The sequence below is a fragment of the Poecilia formosa genome, unplaced genomic scaffold (genome assembly GCF_000485575.1).
Source record: "Poecilia formosa unplaced genomic scaffold, Poecilia_formosa-5.1.2 Scaffold257, whole genome shotgun sequence".
NCBI lineage: Eukaryota > Metazoa > Chordata > Actinopteri > Cyprinodontiformes > Poeciliidae > Poecilia > Poecilia formosa.
Genome location: NW_006800196.1, coordinates 98,679 through 122,193, shown reverse-complemented (window position 1 = coordinate 122,193; position 23,515 = coordinate 98,679). Strand labels below are relative to the sequence as shown.

At 38.8% G+C, this 23,515-nt stretch overlaps 3 protein-coding genes across 5 annotated transcripts in view; 2 read left to right on the top strand and 1 right to left on the bottom strand.

Annotated features, from left to right (window-relative positions):
• The first annotated feature begins 423 nt into the window (after positions 1 to 423).
• Positions 424 to 4,338, top strand: LOC103150580 (uncharacterized protein C7orf57 homolog). Of its 2 annotated transcripts, none has more exons than XM_007570260.2 (8): positions 424 to 678; positions 868 to 914; positions 1,054 to 1,218; positions 1,321 to 1,417; positions 1,594 to 1,711; positions 1,941 to 2,017; positions 3,617 to 3,734; positions 4,038 to 4,338. In XM_007570260.2, exons 1-7 carry the CDS (start codon positions 605 to 607, stop codon positions 3,699 to 3,701), a joined length of 663 nt encoding a protein of 220 aa, XP_007570322.1. In that variant the 5' UTR covers positions 424 to 604; the 3' UTR covers positions 3,702 to 3,734; positions 4,038 to 4,338. The 2 variants fall into 2 exon arrangements, with proteins under 2 accessions (XP_007570322.1, XP_007570324.1); XM_007570262.2 differs by having other exon boundaries at positions 429 to 678; positions 3,617 to 3,714.
• A 749-nt stretch (positions 4,339 to 5,087) lies between these two features.
• On the top strand, positions 5,088 to 7,818 carry upp2 (uridine phosphorylase 2). Its single transcript, XM_007570259.2, has 7 exons — positions 5,088 to 5,287; positions 5,372 to 5,486; positions 5,566 to 5,724; positions 5,859 to 5,973; positions 6,072 to 6,281; positions 6,361 to 6,507; positions 7,042 to 7,818. Exons 1-7 carry the CDS (start codon positions 5,235 to 5,237, stop codon positions 7,182 to 7,184), a joined length of 942 nt encoding a protein of 313 aa, XP_007570321.1. The 5' UTR covers positions 5,088 to 5,234; the 3' UTR covers positions 7,185 to 7,818.
• A 220-nt stretch (positions 7,819 to 8,038) lies between these two features.
• The window catches only part of LOC103150578 (coiled-coil domain-containing protein 148), a 33,134-nt gene continuing 17,657 nt past the window's right edge, over positions 8,039 to 23,515 (bottom strand). The window contains exons 10-15 of one of the 2 annotated variants that reach the window (XM_016680821.1): positions 22,329 to 22,535; positions 12,522 to 12,662; positions 11,691 to 11,809; positions 9,862 to 9,979; positions 9,546 to 9,680; positions 8,039 to 9,060 (exon numbers count right to left, since the gene is read on the bottom strand). In XM_016680821.1, coding sequence (XP_016536307.1) covers positions 8,917 to 9,060; positions 9,546 to 9,680; positions 9,862 to 9,979; positions 11,691 to 11,809; positions 12,522 to 12,662; positions 22,329 to 22,535 — 864 coding nt within the window. In that variant the 3' untranslated portion in view covers positions 8,039 to 8,916. The remainder of the gene's footprint in view (positions 9,061 to 9,545; positions 9,681 to 9,861; positions 9,980 to 11,690; positions 11,810 to 12,521; positions 12,663 to 22,328; positions 22,536 to 23,515) is intronic. The other variant, XM_007570257.2, reaches the window with a different exon arrangement.

The window sequence follows — 23,515 nt, the reverse complement described above, 5'->3', positions numbered from 1 at the left end:
GACTACTTATACTTAATTGTCATAATATATAATTTTAGTATTTCTTTAATTGTTTTAAACTATTATAATATATTGAGTTCTGCTCCAGGACAAGGGATTTTACAGGCATCATCCACCGACAGTGTTTAAAATAAAAAAAAATATTCAGCAAACACCAGGGAAATATACATTGTTGTGCTCACATGACCCAGGTTAGTTAAGTCAGATATTTGAAAAAATTATATTTTGTGTATATTTTATTCAAATTTTGTGCTTTATCCATAGGGCCTGTTTTGTCCCTATTCTCAAGAATCACTGTAAGACATTCTCCTTCTGTGCTTCCTTGTTCCCCTAATCGCTATTCTCAGTTTGGTTGTTGTCTCTCTGATATCTATCCTGAAACCTCCAGCTGTTTTTCCTCTAAGCGAATAATAATCACATGTTTTCTATTTAAAAGAAAACATGTGTTCTTTATCACTTACTCACGGGGAACGAGTTGCCGTTTTGAACTGAACTATAACTGCAGTCTAATAAAACAACAACAAAAAAGATGCGGTAGAGTGTGAACAGTTCTCTATCAGCAGCTTCCATTGCCGAGCAGCAGCTGTTAGAGAAATCCGTTTCTATGGAGACGAGTTCACAAACTTCCAAACAGAGTGGGTGCAACAGCTTTTTGTCCGCTTGCACGATGAATTCAGAGTAAGTGATACGAAGCTGTGCTTGAATATGGACTTTATCTGACTTTGTCAACAGTTTACGTGTTGTTTTGTGTTCAAAACGAGGCTTGGTTAAAACCAACTTTTTCTTGCCAAGGAGCGTTTAAACACGGCACTGTTTATGCTAGGATTGGCTACAATGCTAATTGTGTCGTGTTTGTATTTTCTCCAGAAATTCCTTACTTTTCTCGGGTACCTATGATGAACCAGGGAAATCTGGCAAGTACAGCTGTTTATACTTTAAACTTAAAAACAGAAATTGACAGTAACATCAATGAATTCGCGGGGTTGTGGTTGCGTCGATGAGATGTAACTATTTTCCGTGTGTGTCTGTTTCTGTGTGTGTGCATTCAAACAGGTGTCAGGACAGGGTACAGAACACAGGATGGGCACATCTCCCAGATCCCTGGACTGTCCCCAACCATTAGCACCCCGCCCGAAGAGAAGCTCAGAGGGAGAAGAGTTGCAGTGCTGGAGAGCGATTCTGACTATGTGAAACTTGCAAAGCAAGGAGGACATAAGGGTAGAGTCATCCTGTTTGCCTTATTACAATCGTGCGTTTTGTTCGCTTTTCATTACTACAAATAAACGCCTTATTTTTGCTCTTTTTGGTGGGGTTTAACAGGACTTTTGTGGCATGAGGACATAAATGTTTTCGCACCAAATCCGTACAAACCTCCGGACTGGTTCTGCACTGAATCAGGAGACCTCACTACACCAAGGTGTTTAAATGATCTCATATGCTATATTTTGTTTAATTTGTGATTAAAAAAAAAAAAAACTCTACAGTGTGAAGGAAAAAATTTTAAAAACAGCTTCATTTGTATCAATTGAAAAAATATTAAGTTGTGTACGTTTTGTGTCCTACTCTTGTTTTTTCCATGGGGATAATTTACAGCATCCAGCAAAAAAGCCCTGGAGCCTATCCTCCACTAGAGGCTCCCTTTGGGACTGACAGCATTTCACCAGAGGAGGAGAAAGATGACGAGGATGACGACAGCAGTGGAAAAGAAAAGGTGTGTAGTAATTAATCACATGGGGTAAGTTGTACTAATTTAGCTTGTTTATTCCACTTTAAAGCTTACCTCTGGGACCGTTCGTGATGCAATGTGACATTATATGCTCACTTTTTGGCCCGGTTTTGTTTCTTATTTATCTTAACTCATCACAGGCATACATTTCCATGCTGTCAACACAAATATTCTTTGTGTTGACAGCATGTAATAACTTTATTTCTGTTTTTAGGATCCAGATGCTGATTGCAACCAGATGGAGAAGTTGCAGACTTCCAATCAATATGGGAGCAGCAATTATAAGAGAGTGTAAGTTACTAAGGTCACAAGATGGTGCTGTTGTTCTTTGTTGAAGTCTGTGTAAGTAGCGTCTTGATACTCCCATAAACAAACTAAGCTGTTATTTTTGATTAGTAACTGAGCTTCAGTACTTATTGGAATAACATTTTATAAAAGAAGGAAGAAGTTCAGCTATTGTAATGCAACATAAAGAATCCACACTGAGATTTAATAGGCACCTACATGTTTCTAATTTATGCTTCAAGATATTGAAATTAAGTTTTAAGACTGTTTTGAGCTCTTTAGGCAGCAATAGCTTTATGTAGATGTTTTGAATAGGAATACGTCCAGTTTTGATTATATTTTATCATTTATAATTACTGATGCAATACAAACTGCTGTTGGTACATTGGACACATCTGTTAAAATTATATTATGATTGAGACTGACTGTGTATTGGCATTTTACTCTTTTTTTTTTTTTTACTTTGTATCCTTTCTGTTTTTATAAATCTTAAACCTTTTCACATTTGCTGCATTGTAATTGTGTGTAACTCCAGAGTTACACTACTTTGGGCTGATATGTTGTATAAAATCCCAGCAGAAGAGATTTAAGTTTGTGGTTCAGTGTGACAAAAATGGAGGAAAAAAGTTCTAAAGGTATGAATACTTCAAGCACTGTACAAAAAGATTCTCTGACTGCTGCTTGCAGAAACATTTGCATTAAACTAGCATGTTTAATGTCTTTTTAATATAATCAACTGACATTTTTGTACAGTTGTCTTGGAGCTGCGTTTAAGTCAAACAGTAATTAGCATAAGTCGTAAGATTCGTAAATTCTACTAACTCCCATGTTGTGATGACAAAGCAGAAAAGCTCGTGGGCACATTGCACGGTCAGGTCAAATACAGCAGAACAAAGTGCAATGGCTTCTAGGACAGTCTGAGTGTCCAACTGTTTGCTTTGGCTTACAGCTGATCTGAGCTGTGTGTTCCAGTAGCTCTGGGAAAATGTCAATGACATGTCGGGACTCCAAAGGACGCATTGCTCACCGCTGCAACACGGTTACGGACTATGTTCATAACAAAAGGAAAGTTTTAAAGACATAAAAAAAAAAAAAGAAAAACCAAAACAAAATCTACACATTACGTCAGTTTCAGCTTCTTTCTGTCTGGTCCTAAAAGAAAACCAAAACAAGAGAGGAAAATGTAAAAACCCTTTTACCGTTCATAACTGGGTTTTTTTGGGGTTTTTTTTTTTTTTGCCTCTTTCTGGTGAAATCTTTTCAGATGATGTGTGACTTGGGTGACTTTGTCCATTTAGTCACTTGGTGACTAGATAAAGACAAAGACTAGATCATTTTGGAAATGCCAGTTGATGATTGTGCGTGCTTTGTTGAAAGAAAAAAAAAAAGAACTTCTTTAATCAGTAGCCAGAGTTTGTCGGGAGACGGAGTTGGGGTTTACCCAACAGTTAAGTAACTGGGTAATGTTTAATCCATGTTAACTGTAATCTGTTTATCTTAAACAGAAACACATTTATGTCAGTGTTTATGTAATAAGAATGGACGAAGCTCTACACTTCTTTCAAAATCTACTTAAAACAATAATCATTTTCGCTGCCATTTCAGAACTTTTGACAAGAAAGCGGCTCCCGTTGACATGACTAAGCTGTTGAGGTTTGGCTATGCAGAAGACGGCGCACCTCAGCAGTGATTTGATTCATCCAGTAAGATGTGCAGCAGCGAGGTTACGATCGCTTTATCATTGTTAAAACATTTCCATTGTCTTTTTATCATGCTCTCAGAATGCACTCCTAATGCGATAAAGCAAAATGAAGGCAAGCTGTTAAGCAGTGTATTGGTTTTATGTGACTGCTTTATGAATAACCACCACGAAATGACAAATTTGCTGTTTAAAACTTTTAACGTTTGAACCATTAGGAAATTTATGAAGCATCCTGACAGTGTTATGTAGATATGATAGTGACTTATGTGGGGATGATTAATGCAGTGACTCTTGCTCTTTTTTTTCCCATCTCCATGTCCACAGGCTGGAGGATTGCCAGATGTGCAGAAATGGGATGCATGCACTTCTAGAAGAACGGTTGCCATCTTTTCTTCTGACAATTTCTCAACTTTGTCCTGCTGAGCGAGATCAAGCATTTTACCAAGTTCGACATCTTTAAAAGTGTGAAAGCGATGAATTATGGCTGTAGTGTTGTATTTATTCTTGCCTGTAAGTGGTGCCTCATTAATTTCATCTGTTACGTGACGAAGGTGCGTTTGTTAAAGTTTCTTTGCGTATGTGAAAATGGGTAAACGATTACTAAAATAAAGTTGAAGTTGCAAATAACTCCGATTCTTTTTCTCTGCTTTCAACATGAACCCTTTCGCACCCAGATCTTCCATATTCTTTACCTGACCGCCTTACAGTTTTCTGTAAACAAAACGAGCTCTGATGAGTCTCATTTCTGTTTTGTTCACTTCTACAAAATTTAAAACACGAATGGTTTAGATTGTAGGTATTTGTGTTTGTCCTCGATTAAATTTTGCAAACTATAATTGGTCTTCTTACATCTACAGGAGTTCTTTTTATTAATTTGATATTTAGCAAAAACACATACTTTTAGCAATTCTGTCTAACCTAACGTATGAAAGGTTTTGTGCTTACTGTAGGTTAAAAATAATACACTCCCTTAAAAAGTGCTGCGCGAGTATCCGTGGAGGTTTGAAAACAATCATCTCCTGTGTTTATCATCTGAATGAACCATGTGGTTGTTGGTTATACATTGAACGTACTGTATACGGCTGCTTTGATGTCAAACTGTTGCATGTAAAGGTCAGAGGTTATCTCCGCGTTCCCTCTGTGGGTTTTATCCGTATGCGTCAGATATTTTCTGAACTCACATTGGCTGAATTGTAGACATTACACACTTCAGGGTTTATTCATACCTCACTGTTTACGTCTCACAGCCTGTTCCTGTTACTGTTGTTTTTTTGGGGTGTTTTTTTTTTGCTTTAGTTAAATATTTCTACATCACTGTGCTTCCCCTGTTTGCTTATCAGTGGTGGATACTTTAAGCAGACGCGCAAGTGCTGCTACTCCTCTTTTCTGAACCAATCAGTGGCTAGGTCAGGGGTGACGGGTATATCAACCCCACTGTTGGGTTGACTCTTACTCAAAACACAGTTGCATCAAGTGCATTTGAGACATCTAAGACTTTATTTCAAAGCATCACCTACAGTCATGGCACCGATTCTTCTCAACTGCATGGGGAATGAACACAATGACTACATCAAGTGAGTGGTTTGTATTCTATTGATTCTGCGCGTACAATGGATGTGATCCTGACTGTGTTTTAATATGCAGTAAAATACTCTTAGGCAACAGGTTCAAGTTAAAAATCCCTATTTGGACACAATGGAGGAGGACATTCTGTACCACTTCAGTTTGAGCACAAAGACTCACAACCTTCCAGAGATGTTTGGAGATATTAAGGTAAAAGCCTAGCGACGGAAATACAAGCCTGCCCGTCATAAAACAAAACTCACTGTATTAACTGGTTCCTCTCTGTTAGTTTGTGTGTGTTGGTGGCAGTGCGAATCGAATGAAGGCTTTTGCCCAGTTCATGCACCACGAGCTGAAACTGCCAGGAATCCCAGAAGACATCAGAGATATCTGCGAGGGGACCGATCGCTACTGCATGTACAAAGTGGGACCGGTGCTCTCTATAAGTGTAGGTATTCGTTTTTACAGAGATGAGTGCAATCTGCGCTCACCATCACAGACTTCTACAGCTAGATTTTTTAAAATATGAAGTTTACAGCTTTTAGAAGATGTTTTTTTGTTTGTTTGTTTTTTTAATTGTAGCATGGTATGGGTGTCCCTTCCATCTCCATCATGCTGCACGAGCTCATTAAGCTGCTCCATCACGCCCGGTGCCGTGATGTGGTCTTGTTTCGACTGGGAACATCTGGTGGAGTCGGTGAGACCAGATTATATTTTTCTCCTGAAGACAGTTTTATTTTATTTTTTTAATATAGACTTTCATCTATAAAACCCATTGTAATGCATCATCTGCAGGTTTGGCTCCAGGCACGGTGGTGATCACTGATAAAGCAGTGGACTACTCTTTCCTCCCCCAGTTTGAACAAGTTGTTCTGGGTAAAGTCATCACTCGGAGCACTGAGCTGGATGAAGGAGTTGCCAACGAGCTTCTGCAATGCTCCTCCGAGTTGCAAAACTTCCCAACCGTCATTGGAAACACCATGTGCACCCATGACTTCTACGAAGGTACTAAGCAAAACATCATTCATAATTCACTTCTGAGTCCTCTTGGACTCGCGTACTGAAATATTCTGTGTCTCCACAGGTCAAGGCAGACTCGACGGAGCTCTTTGCTCTTTTTCTCACGAGGAAAAGCTGGAGTATCTGAGAAAAGCTTACGAGGCTGGAGTGAGGAATATCGAGATGGAATCCACCGTCTTTGCCGCCATGTGCCGAGTCTGTGGCCTGAAAGGTGTCTATTTATAGCAAATTGTTGAACACTAGAATGACCCAGTACAAGAGCTGTGAACACATCAGGCAATTAGTCTAATTTGATGTTTCAAGACAGACAGAAATACACTTCCTGTCTGAGCAAGAAATCTCCGACCTGCAGCATCCTTTACAGAGATGAGCATTTCTAGCTAAACGTGTAGAGTCAGCCTTAGGATGAATTAATCTTTAATTGCATTAGGAAAATCTCACACTAATGTGTACTGTTATTCAGTAGAGGGACAAAATGTCCATGTTAGAGAAAAACATTTGAACCTTTCACAATTTTATACTACTCTATTTAAACTGCTTAAATGAACCGCAGCACAGACACTTCTCGTCAAAATGCGAAAGTCGGGGAGATGTGTGTTGACCTAGAGCCGAGAAACGGCTGGAATAATAATTGAAACCTTAAAAGAATACTTCCAAGTCTTCTATCTTCAGCAGAGGCAGGAATCAACCATAAGGCACTGGGACAGTATTGTGCCAGCACTCATCACTTCCTTTCTTCCTGCAGCGGCTGTGGTGTGCGTTGCCTTACTGAACCGCTTCGACGGCGACCAGATCACCTCCTCTCACGACGTTCTGGTGGAGTACCAGCAGAGACCCCAAGTCCTGGTGTCCCACTTCATCAAGAAACATTTAGGACTTGTTGCCTGAACGCTTTGCCCCTCCTGTAAAAAAAAACAAAAAACTATCTATATCTACCATGTTGATAATGTATATATACATACACTGTACCTAATGTTAATAGTTAAATTAGAGAAATATTTATATGCTTTTTTTTATGATTTATTTGATGAAGTTGAAATAAATATTTTCACATTGCTTTTACAGATATTTAAGTATTTGTTGCATATGTTCATATTAAATGCACTATTGTTGTAAGGTAGTACAAATCTTTACAATAATGTGTTATGTATGCTCATTTTCATGTTGATGTGAACCGTTGTATATGTGCCACCAAGGCTGACATGCATAGAGTTAGACTCCAAAATGTTATGTTTATTTTGATTTGATATTTGATATTTTTGATTTTGTATCTGAATGACTGAAAATTAAATAGCACCTTATTGAAGCAAAACAAAACAAAACAAAAAAAACAGCTTATACTGTAGCTTAGACAGTGATCTATGGTTTGAAAGGCATTTATTTTTGTAATAAAGCAACACAGACAATAAAGAGCAATATTACATGTTTTCAAGATCTACTTAGCAGTTTATGCTGTACGTATGTTATTGTAAAAAAAAAAGAACTTTATGTAAGCAGTCAATAAATAAACACCCATCAGCAATTCCTTTGTTGGATGTGACCTGTTGCAATGCTAGGTCAATGCATGAAGTTTATTACTTATAATAGAATTTAAGTCTTAAATTAATTGCTACACTTTTCATACTGGAATAAAGGGAACTTTGGCAGCACCCCAGCAATGGCTGGAAGCAGCATCAAGTGCTACGTATTTATGTTTACACCAGGGATGAAGTATCAGATTTAGGATCATATAGGAGCGTTTGTTTTTTTTAATGGCTAGCATTAATAACTTCAAATCGCTGCTGCAATTTCTATATGCATGGCTTGCAAAACTGTATTCTCAGCCATGCACATTATTGTTGATCTAATGTATTTGTGCTTGTTTATTAATTCTAATAAACTAGTGTTTCAGCTGCAAAACTGCATCTGAAACTCCTGTCAATTTAAGCTTATGTTCAAACACAGGTCCAAACTTTTCCTGTAAGTTTTGTCTGCTCATTTGTAAGTCTTACAGCATGTTGAAGCAGCATTAACAACAAGTCTTCAAAACATGTAGCAGACACTTTAGAAAACTCCTCGGTATAAAAAAAGAAGAAAAAAAAATGCAGGAGGATATTAAGATACGAGTAGTTGAAGAGCTTAACTGGCATGTGACGACAAAATATGTCAGTCTCTGACAAAATTCATATTCAGCATCTGAAATGTGTTGAGATGCTGATAAATGATACATTTTTATGGTATTTAAGCTAGAGTTTTTATCTGCTAAAATAGTAGCCAGGTGTTCACTATTGGTCCATATTTATTCTTAAATGACTCAGGTCAGGATGAGGTATGACAAACATTGAGACGGGAACATTCTAAGTTGCTGCGTCGTTTAGCTCTATTAAGATCTGGGGCGACTGTGGTCAATAGGAAGATTGTGGATTTGATTCCAGCTTCCCTCCCCCCTGTACCATGTTGCCTACTAATCTGTGAATCAGTGGAAGTGTCCAAGTTAACTGGCTAATGTGGTGACAGTGTAAAGCACTCGGAGCGATTAGTGCAACAAGAAAGGCGCTATATGAATTTATTCACTGTTTTAAATGAAAGAGAAAAAGGAAAGTGCTTGGAGCAAAACAACATGAGCCAAACACAATTCTTGTCAGAACTGAAGTGTGGATTTTGTGTCTCGTCTCGGTGGCTTAGGAGGCTTGATTTGGGACAGGGCCTCCTTGGCGTACTGGTTTTGGTGTACTCCAGCTTCTCGGAAAGCCTGCTCAGCTCGGACTCTTGGATCTGACACAATCTGGGAGACAGACATGCAACCGGTACGTAGTAAATTAATTACATATTTACAGCTTTTTCCACTAAATTACACAACTATGTTTTTTTTTTTCTCTCTCTCTCTCTCTCTCTCTCTCTCTCTCTTCTTGCTCTGAACTGGGACAAAGAAGCCACAGATCCAGCAGCCTCTGCAGCTTATTGATTTACATGGTGTCCTTGGGATCTTGGCTGTGTGTTGATATGAGGGCAATCATTGTTTGATAAGTCACTTGCTTTGTGTATTTTTCCCAATGGCATGGGTCAGTCTCAACCAAAGTGAAACAAAACGTGAACGACTGATTGTTGTAGCTGTAGAAATCAGGGTGGCGGGGGGGAAAGCGATTATCTGAAGTCGATATATAGGGAGCGGAAACAAGCAGATTGAAGCAGATGATAATGCGCCCAGTCATTGGCATCTTTTAAACAACAGGTAAAGGTGAGCGGAGGGTAGATATTATCATTCCTCACCTGTTTGTCTGTGTACGTGTTAATACTGTAGAGAGGCCTCTGCAGCTCAAACTCTTTCTCACTCAAACGTCGGCTCCTCCAAGCTTTTGTATCCGCCATCATCCTCTCTGGGTCGGCCTCTGCCACCACCTCAACCTGATATAAAAAAAAAGACATTGATATTGAAAACTCACGACTGTGTTCTCACTTGCAACCAAAAGGTGGCACTGATGTTTCTGCCCGGGTATGGATGAGTCCAGTTCTTCCCTTGTGAGTAATTTGAACTGACAGAACAAAGCTGAGTGGCTCAAACCGTTAAGGCCGGCAAATAGTTCACCTGCTTTCTGAGAGCTTCCAGACGATCGTGCCTCTCTCGTTCCTCCCTCTGCTGCTCCAGCTCCTGCTTTTCTCTCTCCCTCGTGCGTTTCTGCAACACATCAGCGCGAAACAGCACCCTAAAGGGAGCAGAGAGAGAGGGAGAGGCTGTCGGACATCAGGCCTGGATGACACCTCTGCTCCTTGGCCACGGCCAGAGGCAGCGTTACCTATCACTTCACACCGAACCTGCAGGTGGGGTTTTAATGGTGCTGCCAGAGTGCAGCTCTTCTCAGATTATCTGTTTTTATCTATTTTTCAGCTCCCCCCACCCCCTCCCCACTTGTTCTTCCTGACAAAACGCAGTCTAAAAGCTGCGGCTTACTCCATCATGAAGCCGCTTTAACATTATTCCTCGCCTTGCCCCGTATGGTGCCACATCAGAAAACGAAGTGCGCTTTGTGAAACTTCACACCTGTCAAGAATAACCGAAACCAGACAGCAACACACACTTTTAATAATCTAACATTTTCTTTTTGCCTGACGTCAAATCAAATGTAACCTTTTCCGTTGAAAGGCAACACCTGAAGCACACGGCTTTCTTGTGTGATTATGTGGAAAATCCAAATAATTCAATAATCCAGAAGTGTTGTTCCTCCTAGAATGCAATTCCCAGACTCCAGAAAACTGCATGTTCAATTGCAAGTTACAAATACCATGCAAATGTCTGACTGGCCATCATGCAGTTCAAGAAGGAAACTGGTTCTGTGTCCCAACTTGTTTTGTTTGGATTTGTGCAAATGCACGCCAGAGCAAAAGCTCTGTAAACACGCTGACTGTTAATAGCATGGATAGCTTCAATGAAACAAAAAGCAACATGATCCAAAAGGCCCCTGTGAGAGCTTAAAACCCTCACATGTCGGAAGAGTTTTTCTTTGATTCAATCTCGGATCCTACAAGTCCAATCGAAGATAACCAGCAAAGTAAAGCAATAGCAGCGTCTCTTACAAGTGGTATGCACAAATTATGTAAATACTGTGAGCGTGTCTGCAAAATTGGAGCACGTTTGTGGCGCAACAACCTCAAAAAGTGCTGTAACTATGTTAGCTTACCTTTTTAAGAAGGGTATTCAGATATGGCTTTCTTTGCAAGTAAAGAATTTTACTTTTTTTTTGTTTTGTTTTTTACTGCAGCAAATAGACAGATGGTGATCATGTAGAACTAAAAGAAACACCAGAGTCTTGTTTAAATCACCTTGATATCAGTATTTTCATTAGTTGTGACTGTGCTTTATGCTCACGTGATCAGTAAATCATTGTTTACTTTACCCTTTCGTTAGATGGGAACATGGCACAGAAGCTACTTAAAACCGACAGATGAGTGCTGCTCCAAAAAACAGGCTTTTAGTCTGTAATTATGATTAAAAAAAAGGACGGGGGGTTCTCAAAAGTCAGAGTAGGGCCCTTTAAATTGTTCTGAGGAAACTGGATCTACTGCAGCCATGAGATAAGGCAAATAATAGCAGAGCACACCATCAAGCCTTGTCCAATTCTGATTGCCGAAGAAAGGAAATGTGTGCATTGGCAGCTTTATTGATGACTTTTACCACCAGCAAAAAATCAGTTTGTGGCAGCCGTGAGAATAAGGCAGAATTAAATCGATAGATATAATCAGTGTGCTTATTGGCATCACATCCATTATCTATAACTGTTTATCTTTTCAAGGTTGAAGGCGGGGGCCGGCGCCTATTCCCAGCATTCACTGACAGACCAGATCCATCGCCAGGCCCACCGCAGGCCAACACATGACACTGACATACAAATAAATGAGGTCCCTCTATCCAGCACTCACCTCTCCCGGTCTCTTCTCGCCTGTTCTTCCATTTCGCTCCTCAGAGCTGCGAGTGCCTTCTGATCCCTCTCTTCCAGCAACTCCCTCCTCCTCTGCTGCTTTAAATAAAACAGTCTCAGCTGGAAGAACAGAAAAACGAAGCGCGACAAACAACAGAAAGTTAACAAGGAGAGCAATCACGCAGTAAGCAAAGTTGACTCTCGGAAAACTCCCAGGATCATCATGTCCTATTGAGCGAGGCGGCAGGAATCAGATAAATATAAATCGAGAAAATGAGATGAAATTTCAGGGTCTGTGTGACTATTGTGCTAAATTATACGGAATCCAATGAGGCCTGAATGTTCTCATTAATCAAGACAGCGTCCCAGGTTGCCAGTTCCTCCCCTCCCTCCCAATAGTGGACCCCTGAGGAGGGAGTTAATTAAACAGTCAGAAACAAACACGTTCTGGTGTTATCACACCTGTGGGTTCAATAACTAAAACGGATAATCAAAATCCCCGTGTAATGATAATGGCACATGCTTTCAATTTCATAACATCAAGGGTTTTCTTTTGTGTGCATCATTTCCATTTTTGCATTGACTTTTCTTTTGGGGTTTTTTTTTTCCATTGACCCAGGTTCATCCTTTTTAAATCAAATCAAATTAGACCAACAAAGCTTATATCAACATCATAAGTAATGTATACCAATAAAGCTCTCCTGACTACTCTTATTTCTTTTAAAGACTTTTGATAAATTTGCTCTACATTACTGATTAAAAAAAAATAAAAAAAATGCTGCAGCAAGTAACAAACACCTTTCCAGGACAGAAATATAGACAAAGTCTTTACTTTCTCTTTCTGGTGGAATCTCATGGCAGCCTCCTTCTCCTGCTCCCTCTTTAGTCTCTCCTCTTCTTCCTCTTGACGTCTTGCTGCTATGGCTGCCTCCAGCTTCGCCACCTCCTCCTGCTGGGCCCTCCACTGCTGCAGCTATGAACGCGCACCGGGAAGAAACAACAACAACAACAACAACAACAACAAAAAAAGCAGATTAGCATCAATGCGAAGTGACTTTGAAAAAGCTACGAACAGACAACGAGATGCCAAAGTGCCAAACGGATGCCAAAGGAGATGGCAGAAGCGATTTTAACACTTTATGTGCGATCACCTCTGGATTTGTCAGAGCACTAAATCGTAACGAGAGTAACTCTGAAGTGAGTGACTTAGACCTGCCTTCCAAAAGTGTTCATAAGTGTAGAAATGTTTTTTTTTTTTTACTTTTGTCACATTAAAACCTTGAGTTTAATATTTTATTGAGCTGGAATGTGACAGGCCAACACAAAGTCGAGTATGCTTAAGCATATAATAGATGCATTTTATCTTTCTATCAGTTGCGACCAGCTTTTCTCCACAGCCTTAACTCTGATCAGTCAGCTGTGTACCTCTGTCTTTATGAACTAATGTTCTCTGTCACACCTCTGAGTTTACACAGAGATCAAATTACAAACAGGCATTCCATGTACAAATCGGGTATCTTTTGAAGACAACGGGTTGCACTGAATTTTACTCAGAGGCGTCCGCAAATGGGGGATCAATGCAAACGCACACCACGAAGAAATCCAAAACCATTCGATCTTTTGCCCTCCACTCTCACAGTTAATATCTCACAGTCAAATCCAACCCATAATTGTTTTTTTGTTGTTGTTTTTTTTATCTGCGATTTAAATGTGACAAATTGTCACATTAAAACTACAGTCTGGCGTTACGTTTGTGCTCTTCTTTGTGGTATAAAAAGACAAACAGAGGCGTCACTGACTACAGGAGCAAGGGACAGCTCCGCTGTGCAGCAGCCCGTCCGAGGCCTGCTGAGTATTAAGTGTTGCATTTGACAGGGCAGATGGATTCACAGCTCTATCAGAAGAAAGCTTAGAAATCCCCAAAGGCATGAACTTAAAATTAACATGCTCTCACACACATTAGCACCAGCAGTTATCATAAAGTCAATCGCTCCTGACGGGCTGGCTGAGATAAAAGCAGCAGCTGTGTGTTTAGGAGGGGGACTTCAAACGATCCGGCCTCTAATCCACTTCTATTTAACAATGTTGAGCCTGCAGATAAAGCGCTGTTCCTTTTTAGAAATCATAATATTTTCTCACGCGGACTTTTAGTCCTTAATCTGACTTGATGTGACATTTTAGGCGCAGAAGATAAAGCCAGTGAATAAAAAATATTGGAGATTAATGTTGTCTTTAATATTAATTCAAATCCAGAAAGCCAAGTCACACTTTTTTTTTTTCAGTCAGTGTAATATGTCTATACGGACAGTGAGGTTAATAGTAATCCTGCTTTCTGTATTGCAATCTGGTGATTGTGAAAGGGCATGGTATTGATTTCAATGCCTTCTGGTGCTCAGTGAAGCAAAGCATTAAATGTACTAAACCAATCGCAGAGTTAAGTTGCTCAGCAATGTTGGAAGAGTTAGTAATCGTCTGGTCTTCCAAGTTTGATTTCTTGGAAAATACAGTCAGTAATTAAAAGCAAGAGGGCAAATAACCTATTGTATATAAGTAACTATAAATCAAATAATGTAATTTTAAAAATATATATATAACTAGATTGTGACTAAAGAACTTAAGAGTTGATTTTAGTACAAACCTTTATGAGCTAGCAAGTTATCTTTATATAAGTTTACTTATTTTGTGCATATTTGCTGCCCCGCCTGCTTTTGGACGTCTCTCCTCTGATGTTTGTGTCCTTGTAGGGGAAAAAAGAAAAGTTCTTAAAATGTTCTTAAATGCATGTCAGATCCCTGATGGCAGAGGGGACTCATCTTTCACAGATAACATAGAAATGTGTTGCTTCTGTGTAAAACGCATTCCAGGCGGTCAGCCAATAAAACGACAATTCAGTCCATTTTCTTTCTATTTGCTCTGGTCAGAATCACAGAGGGAGTTGGCACTCAGTGGTCATTAAGAGGAAGGCGGGGTAACCCATGCGCACGTCACTTTGAAAATATTTAACATAATATGAAAAAAAAAAATAATAATTCAATGAATGAAATATATTACATCGCAAAAAATTTGAAGAAACATCAGGAAAAATGTAAAGGTGACAGTAGTGGCAGGAGTTTGCCCTGCAATTGGTGGGTTGCTGGTTTGAATGTAAAATGAAATGGAAAATAATTTGTTTTCTGTTAGATTTTTGTATTCCAGAAAACAAGCAGCCATCATTTAATCAGCTGGTAATCCCTGATCTGTCTCAGATATGAGAAGTATGTTCTCAAATCCAGACTGTAAATAACATGGATATATTTTTAAGAGACATACGTGATGAATAAATATATCTACATATATTTTCATTTGTATTAGTGGACATTTGAAGTTTTTTTATTGTTGTTTTTTTTTCAGTAAGTTCAGTTTGCAGAATAATTTGTATCTGAAAAATCCCGTAGATGCTTCCTGTCAGAATGCATTAGTCTGACTTATTGTTTAGGCAGAGATGAAGTGGCATTTTAAGGAACGCAAACGTGTGGGGGGGATCGGAGGGGAGAAATACCATTATGTACAGTAATTTGTCACTGGAATCTCGCTTTCTGTGAATTTAAATAGAAATGGGACTCCATCCTTTTCCATGGCAGCACAAGAAAGACTGAAGAGATGTCAAAATGACAAAAGAATGATAGTGTTTTTATCTGAGCTCTGCAGCATGCTGAAAGCCTTTGTTAGCATAACTGTTCGCTTAAATATTTTCTGTCAGTGGGCGGTGCAAAAGCTGTCAGTTCTTCTGCAGGCCATTTAGTGACAAATCATTAATATATACAGTGTGCTGTGCAAAAGTCTTGAATCATCCCTTATTTGTTTACATTTTGTCTCCAAAGTGACATTTTGTGACATGTTTCAGAAACCCCTGTCAAAGTTTTTCTTTGGACTTTGATTGTTTTTTTCATCTGTTTTTGGGCCAATAGTTGGTCATTTTTAGAGAAATGCTTTTTGTTTTGACTGTTTATTTATAAGTATATTTATTTCCATAATCATTTTTAATAATTGTTTATAATAGTAAACAGGCTTATAGTAGTAAACAAGTGTTATTATTGTTAATATATGTGTAACTGCTTTAATGTATTGAAAAACAATAAAAGAGCATATAAACAGTTTATTAATCTACCTCTTACTGTGTAATATGCACAGCAGACATTTGAACTTGCAGCTGTTCGGTGCAGATTTTTGCTTTGGGTGTCATAATCTAGACTTCTTTTGAACTGAAAAATTCTACTGTGTAGGGGGAAAAAAATCTATTTCAAGATTTGAATCTACAACAAAATAAAAACCATAGTTAACAATTTGTGGTTCGCACACATTCCCAGATTAACAGAGAATGAGATGAAAAGAAAGTTAAATATGCAAATTATGTGGACAAAAACAACTTGACTGCCTTTCTCTCCAGTTGCACAGCACTTAAAATGCATGCTTTATAAAAAAAAACCTAAAATCTCTCGCGAGTAAGTAAATGCAGCTTATTTACATAACTCTTTTGAGTACGTAAATAAACTTTATTTAGTGACGTTTTAAAGCATCAGGAGAGTGAGAGATCTAGTTTGAGATGACAGAAGGACAACACAAGCTCAGACGGCCACTCAGTTCTACGAACTCGTGCAGACTGCAGTCTCTGAACACACAGTGCGTTGGACCTTGAAGTAGACGGGCTGCAGCAGCCAGCAGAAGACCAAACTGTAACTCATATAAGAACAAGAAACTGAACAATAGAAAAATATTGCCTGGTCTAAATGTGTCTTTTTTTAAACCTTCTAAGTAAAATTCTGAATCATAAGAAAGTGAAGAATTAAGGAAGTTCTGTAGACAAACGGGAGTCTACCCAAGTGCATAGCAAACAGGACACAACAGAACACAGTTCACATGTAAGACTACTTTCCTGATCAGTATAATGAAACACGAGGCTATGCAATTCTTTAGAGCACTTGAAATAATGTCAGTCTCCAAAATGAGAAAAAGACGAAAGCTCTTTGCTGCAATATGCAATAAGAGTTTCACAGCTGGCCCTATCAGAATTTCTTTCTAATGTCCATAACAGAGAAAATTATACACATATGAGCAATTAACTCCTCAGAGAGTTGTCAGCTGAAGCACTGTGGCCCACGCGCTGTCTCCGCGACTGAGACTTTTCCAACAATGTACTTAATAGTCATTGACAGGGGATCTGCTAACACTTTTGCCTAGAGAATACCCCGATTAACTGGGGAAGGGCACAATAATAGATAATCCGGCCATAATTTAATCCGTGACAGCGTCGTTTGTTTTGCAAAGTACTCTGAAGGCAAATGAGATGTTGTTATAAAAACTCTTGTTTGATGAAAAATTTACCCCCCCCCCATCCCTCCCGCCCCATCCGACAGTTGAGTCTTTTGCCCTGCTGGCCCACTCATCTCTTCTCCCACCTGAGCCTGTTGCAGCAATCTGTCATCCCTCCAGGCTTAATCCACTCGTGTGGAAAAACACAATCACACAATCAAAGACGCCTGCGGGCGAAATATGAGCGGGAGGTAAAATGAAAGCAAGGACATAATAAAAGGCTGGAATGAGGAGTAACACCAAGAACAATACCAGTTAATTACAGCAGCCAGAATAGCCCAGAACAAACGCCTGATGAGATGAAAAGACGAGTCTGGCATTTGGTGATAAAAAAAAAAAAAAGAAATGAAATGAGCTGCGTTGCATCTCAGGCGTGGAATTTTAACTCATGATAGTATTTATCCATTTCACCTTACCTCTGCCAATGTATGATTTATAGGTGCGGACAAAGGTTATACTATCGCTCATCGCAGATAAGGTTTATAATGTCATTTACGAATCCAGGAGGTCATTTTTTTTTATTATTATTATTATTCTCAAGAGAATCATTTTTGATTTTGTGTGTCAAGGAGTAAAGAAATCAATTGCCCCTAATTTTCTCCCGGGACATTTTTTACCTGTCCTTTGTAAAGATGAGGCAGCTTTGCTCTCTAAAATAAGTTCAGAACCAGTCTGTCAATGCCTGAGTAAAAATTGTTTTTATGAGCTGAGGACGGAAGAAAACTCGGGGGAATTCTGAGCATTTCTGAATAAGACATAAAGAGATATTAACCACCAGGTATGAACAAAATGTGGATTTTAGAAGATTTGCTTAAAAAGAGCAATTTTCACGTAAAGTATTGGAGTCAAGAGAGAAAAAGCACACAGTTTCTCCAGATCACCCAGACTCTGTGGTCCTATCTCACATTCTCTTCTCCTTAGATCACTGAAATATATTTTTATGAAGAAAATCACCCCTCAGGTTTTTATGGTCTGGGAACAGATGATTAAAGAAAGCCGGTTCTGTGTCTGGTGAGCAGATAATGTGTCAATTTGGCCGTACGTGTTGGATCATTATTCTGCTTAAAGAACTAGTGAAGACCCATTTCCAGTTTATTGAGCAATTTCAACATGGATTTTAGGTTAAATATCATGATCTTTCACATAATTCATAATGTCCTCCAGAGCAAAATTGACTCCCACAACCTCTGGAAAAACAAGCCCACAGCACCACCGATCCTCCACCATACTCAATACAGGTCATCACTGATGGTTTTCCTCATTCTCCTTGGTTTGATGCTAAACCAACCGAATGTGTTTGCTGGGGGAAAAAAAACAACAACTAAATAATAAAAAGCTTTCAGAACAAAAGCAGCAACTTTCTGAAACCCACTTATTAATACTGCATAGACCAGCCAACAATGGTTCGGACAGCGCTGCTCCCACCTTGGCAGGAGGAGACCTCAGTGATGACATTTGTTGAACTTTGACCACAGTACTGACGCACACTCAGTACGGCAAACAGCCTTACTACATCAGCTGACCGACCGTCTGCCAGTCAGAGGGGCAGCCAGACACTCCCGCTGCCCCCGCAGCCACAAACCGCTTTTCGATGCAAAATGATGTCTCTAAGCTCGTCTGAACCGCAGTGAAAGGAGACAAAAACTGAACACTCCATCGTTTACATTCTCACATTGTGAAAAGTCAACAGAAGCGTTAATCCAGACAATGACGGCATGGTTGTTATGAAATCTATGGCAGGCTTTATATGACTTAATATTGCACTGTCTCTATGTCTGCTTACATTATTAAAAAGCCACCTAAGAAAATTAAACTGCTTGAAAGTATTGTCTCTGCCAAGGCCATGGTCTAGACATTAAATGTTAAATCTTCTGTGTTGTTCTTGGATTTATGCTTGTTGCAGTGCAGCTTACAGATCAGTTGTAGGTTTTTGAAATGAAAAGTTTATGGCCCATCGCATTTTCCAATAGTTAAATAAAAAAGGGATAAGTTTTACCTCACTGGGTATAATAGCAGCTAAGAGCTGAGATGCCCCTTTGAAATGTTTTAGGCCACTAAAATCTTTCTTTTCCAACTGGTCTTTGTGTGATTCCCTGACAACACGTAGATCTCCATAACATTTCAAATTGTATGACATGCTGACTCATGATTCTGACTACAATTGGTCTCTGACATATGGTATGGGTTGAGTTCATCAAATAAATTTCAATTTTCATTTTGAAACTTCCTATATTGCCTTATTAGGTGTTTTACATACTTGCTCGTTTGGATTTTTCTGGATGTATTCGTATGGTTGCGTTTGCTGTTTGTCTTCCAAGATGCCCTGGTGGGTACTTTTTGTGACGCCATCGCAAATGCCCTGTAAGTACAGGATATCTACAAAATTCCTCAAGACCCAGAAGAAGAAGCCAGTGACTGTGGGAAAAAGAGCTTCTTCATCAGTTCTACACTTGCTCTCTGGATCATAGCGTCTCTTCACACATCTTTACCAGGAATGCTTTTTTCAGGTCTCTTATTGTCAGAACTGTTTTGTCATTAAGTTCTTTAGTGCTACATCTTAATTGTCTTTGTTCACTGCTAAATCCTGACCTATGTCTGCTGTTCGTGTTCCTTATACCCCACCTTGTTTGGCCTTCTTCTCTGCTCTGAACTTTGAGCTACAAGCTCGTTTCTCTCTTTATTAACGCTTTAATTTGTTTGTTTATCTCCTCCCAGCTGCCTGCTCAGACCTGCACTTGAGTCCTTTTTCAACAATGGGAATACACCCGCCGGAGGGGTGGTGGAAACCAAGGCGTTAAAGATGCAGTTGCAGTAGAAAGGCGAATCCATCTTGTCTCTCTGCTGTGTCACTGCGCTGTGATGATAACAGCAAGCAAAAATAATGACTGGATGCAAACGTGCATCAATCTGAGCCTCAGTGTAAGATGACTTCTGTGCATAACAAAATCCTTTTCCTGACTCAGAGATCACTGTCGACAAAAGTTAATAAAAAGCAGGGCATTTTTTTTTTTTTTTACACGAGTGACCCGCATCAACTCTATGAGAAATGTTTTCTTTTATTGAAATTACTGGAATTTCTAGTCTCTTATTGTTGTCAGGGACACAGTTTGAAGTTACCAAGAGGAAGCATTGTTGTGTTGCTCCTCAGTTACAGTCAGATGTTTATGATGTTCAAGTCAGAGCTGAAAATAAAGAGGAAAAATGTCCTTGATAAGGACACTATGTCCAAACAGTATACAAAAGCCCAGTTCTTCTGTATCACTAATTCTATAAAAGGTAGAAATCCAATCTACTTTATTGCAAACTCTAAATCTTCAATATTCATAAGAAAAGAAATAATTTAAGCTTCAAGGAATAAACCAATACTTAAGTTTTCTACTGATCAGTAAAATAATCTTCTAACTTAATGTTTCAAATCACTTGCTGCACCATCACCTCTGCTTTGGAATCCAGCAAGAAGCAGCAAATGTTTTTTTTTTTCTTTTCTTAAAATAACTAAAAGGTTTTAGGTTCTTTATTGTGACCGACTGTGGTAACTTCAGGTAATAGAAGTGTGTTTGGGTTCCTGCCTCTGTGTGCAGTTTGGTTTGTTTTCTTATCTCAGTGTTGGGCTTCCTCCCTTTAGATTTGTAGATTCTTTTCTGTCCAGTTCAGCTCCCTGTTTGCTCTCAGTGTTAAGCTGTACACACACTGTGTGATTTGTGGCCTATTTTCCAGTCAATCTGTCTATAATATATGTTTTTAACTTAAGATTATTAAAATATATTGATAATTACTATGGGTTACAATTGAATTTAACAGTACCCGTTTATATTGATGTTGCTAAATTCATGATATTATGTTTATTTCGTACCATGCATCTGTCTAAAGATGAGTTTCTTTCCAGATACATTAAATTACTTCCAGGGATACAAACACGCACTTATTAACACGCATGACGTGATTATTACTAGTTCTGTTCGCACATACTATTGGTTCTTTTTCACAATTAAAAAGAAAATGAACAAATGCAAACCTTCCAAGTATTTCAGATTGCTTTATATGAAATATATACACTTTTAACAATAATGACGCTGATTTATGGAAAACTTTAATCCTTCGGCTTTGAAAACGTTTTCATGCTGAAGGTTAAGATTGCAGCTTTCATTTGAAAAGCAATCACTTTTCTGTCAGAATGGTTAAAAGTTTTATTCTTTTTCTTTCTGTGGTCATTTAGTATTTTTGTGAACCGAAATGCAAAAGAGAAGAAGCTGGAAATCTGAAAACTGACATGCTATCTAGATGGGCTTTGTAGAGTTTAAAAACAACTAATTACAATGACATGCAGTGTCTTGCTCAAATTTGTCACTTAACACAAACTTCAGTGTAATTTTATCTGATAGCACAACACAAAGCAGTCAGTTAATCAGTAAGTAAAGTTTATCTTCGTATGATTTAGCCTCAATGTGAATACAGCTTTTCTATAAAGACCTGAAATGGTTGTTACAAAATATTGGTGACAGAAACAGCATCATACGGTGACATACGGTGGCAGCATCATGGGCGTAGTGAATTAAATATTAAGGTTTATGATTGTTGCAACATTTCTATTAAAGATGCTGATTAAAATGTTGTTTTATGAGAAGAAAACTAAATATGGTGCTAAACCCCTCCAACATACAGCCATGGAATAAGTGTGAAGAGGAAGCGTAAACCCTGCAGAAGTCAAATTTTAAACTTTGTGCATCCAAACCTGCAGAACACAAACAACTAATCTGATGATATTTGACTAAATGAGCCTCAGTCGTGCTGGCTCAACCCAGCTCATGTCAGAGTGTCCTATCCAAACAGTCACCAGAGAAAAGGACAATTCAGAAGAAAAAAAAAACAACAACATGGGGGAAAGTAAACTGAATTTATACAATACAACATCTGCAGCATATGGATTTGTTGTGTCAGTGTGTAACTAGCACCCCTCAGAGACAGCAGCATCATGTTCGGCAGACCATCCTTATTAGCTTGTTTGCATTCACAGCCGATCCCAAGCGGCAGCTAAAGCAAGAGATGCTGTCAGGCAGCCCTGCATTATATACAGCCTCATCAGCAGATATACGATGCACAAGCAGGCAGTCGAACAAGGCTCCCTTTACGATCTCTTTCACGCCTCATACCATCACATCGACACTTACAAAGGACATGTCATGTGCATAATCCTTTAAGCGCTGCGATAAATAATCTTCATCGTATCCACACTAACAGATGTGTGTTAATCACAGAGCGACCAAGAGGTAAAAGTAAAAGAGACACCAACTTTCTCTCTGAGATGCAGGCAGATGTCCTGCTGGTGCTGGCGGTCTCTGTGGTGCTCCAGCTCCTCCTGGTGGGCGTGTTTCGCCTCCTGCAGCGTGTCCAGGGCCCTGTCCAGGAGCTCCTGCGTGTCTCGCTGCCACTGGTGGGTCACGACTCTTATTTGTTTCTGGATGAATCGATGCATGTCGCAGCTACGTCCGTGTTGCAACTGAGATCAAAAGAAGGAACACTGATATGAGACCTTTTCTAAATGTGTTCACTTCATCTGTGCCATGGACATGTGTGTTTTTGTCACATGTAAATGTTTTCAGATCATCCACCTAAATAAATGCAAAAAAAAAACCATTTTCAAATTCATTCATTTATTGAGATAACCTATTCTATGTAATTTATGTAAAAAAAAATTAAAAAAGTATTCAACCTCTGGTTCTGCTCCCACCTGTTTGGAATAACAAATATTCAAAGGTTGTTGTGGTACTTTCACATCACTATGAAGAAATTTTGGACTTTACCTAGGCCACCCCAAAACCTTCACTTCACGTTTTGCAGCTAATAAGTGTTTTTGGTAACACTTTATTTGAAGGGGGGTGAATAAGACTGTCATGACACTGTCATAAACATGACATAACACCTGTTATGAACATGAATAAGCCTTCATGAATATTTATGACTGTTGTCATAAAGCGTAATTCGGTAAATTTAGACTCTTTTAATACATAGTTGACATTTTTTAAAATGTTTTTGTTATGACAACTTGATATTAACCAAGAAATCATTACTGTTTAAACTTTACCTTTAAAAACATAAAGTTACCTAATTTTTAAAGTGCAATCAGTAATACTTTTAAAACAAATTTCTGTCAGTAATGGCTTAAATCCGTTTTTGAATTTCTTTAGATTTTGCCGTGATGCGTGTCTTTCTGACCTTTTAGCCTGCCTCATGTTGCCAGACATGTTCTATCTAAACAGCATGTGAAATTTAAGAAAGTTTAGTTAATCTATTCATTTAAGGGGCGGGGGAATGTTATATTTTCACAGAAGTCCAAGTTTGGTTTAGATCATTTTACACAGGTTATCTTTGTCCGATATGAAAAATGACTGGATAATCTAAAGCAAAAGTGACACAAAAAAAACAAACAAAAAAGAGGAAACAAGAAGAGAGCAAATGACATGGGAGAACACAAGGAGT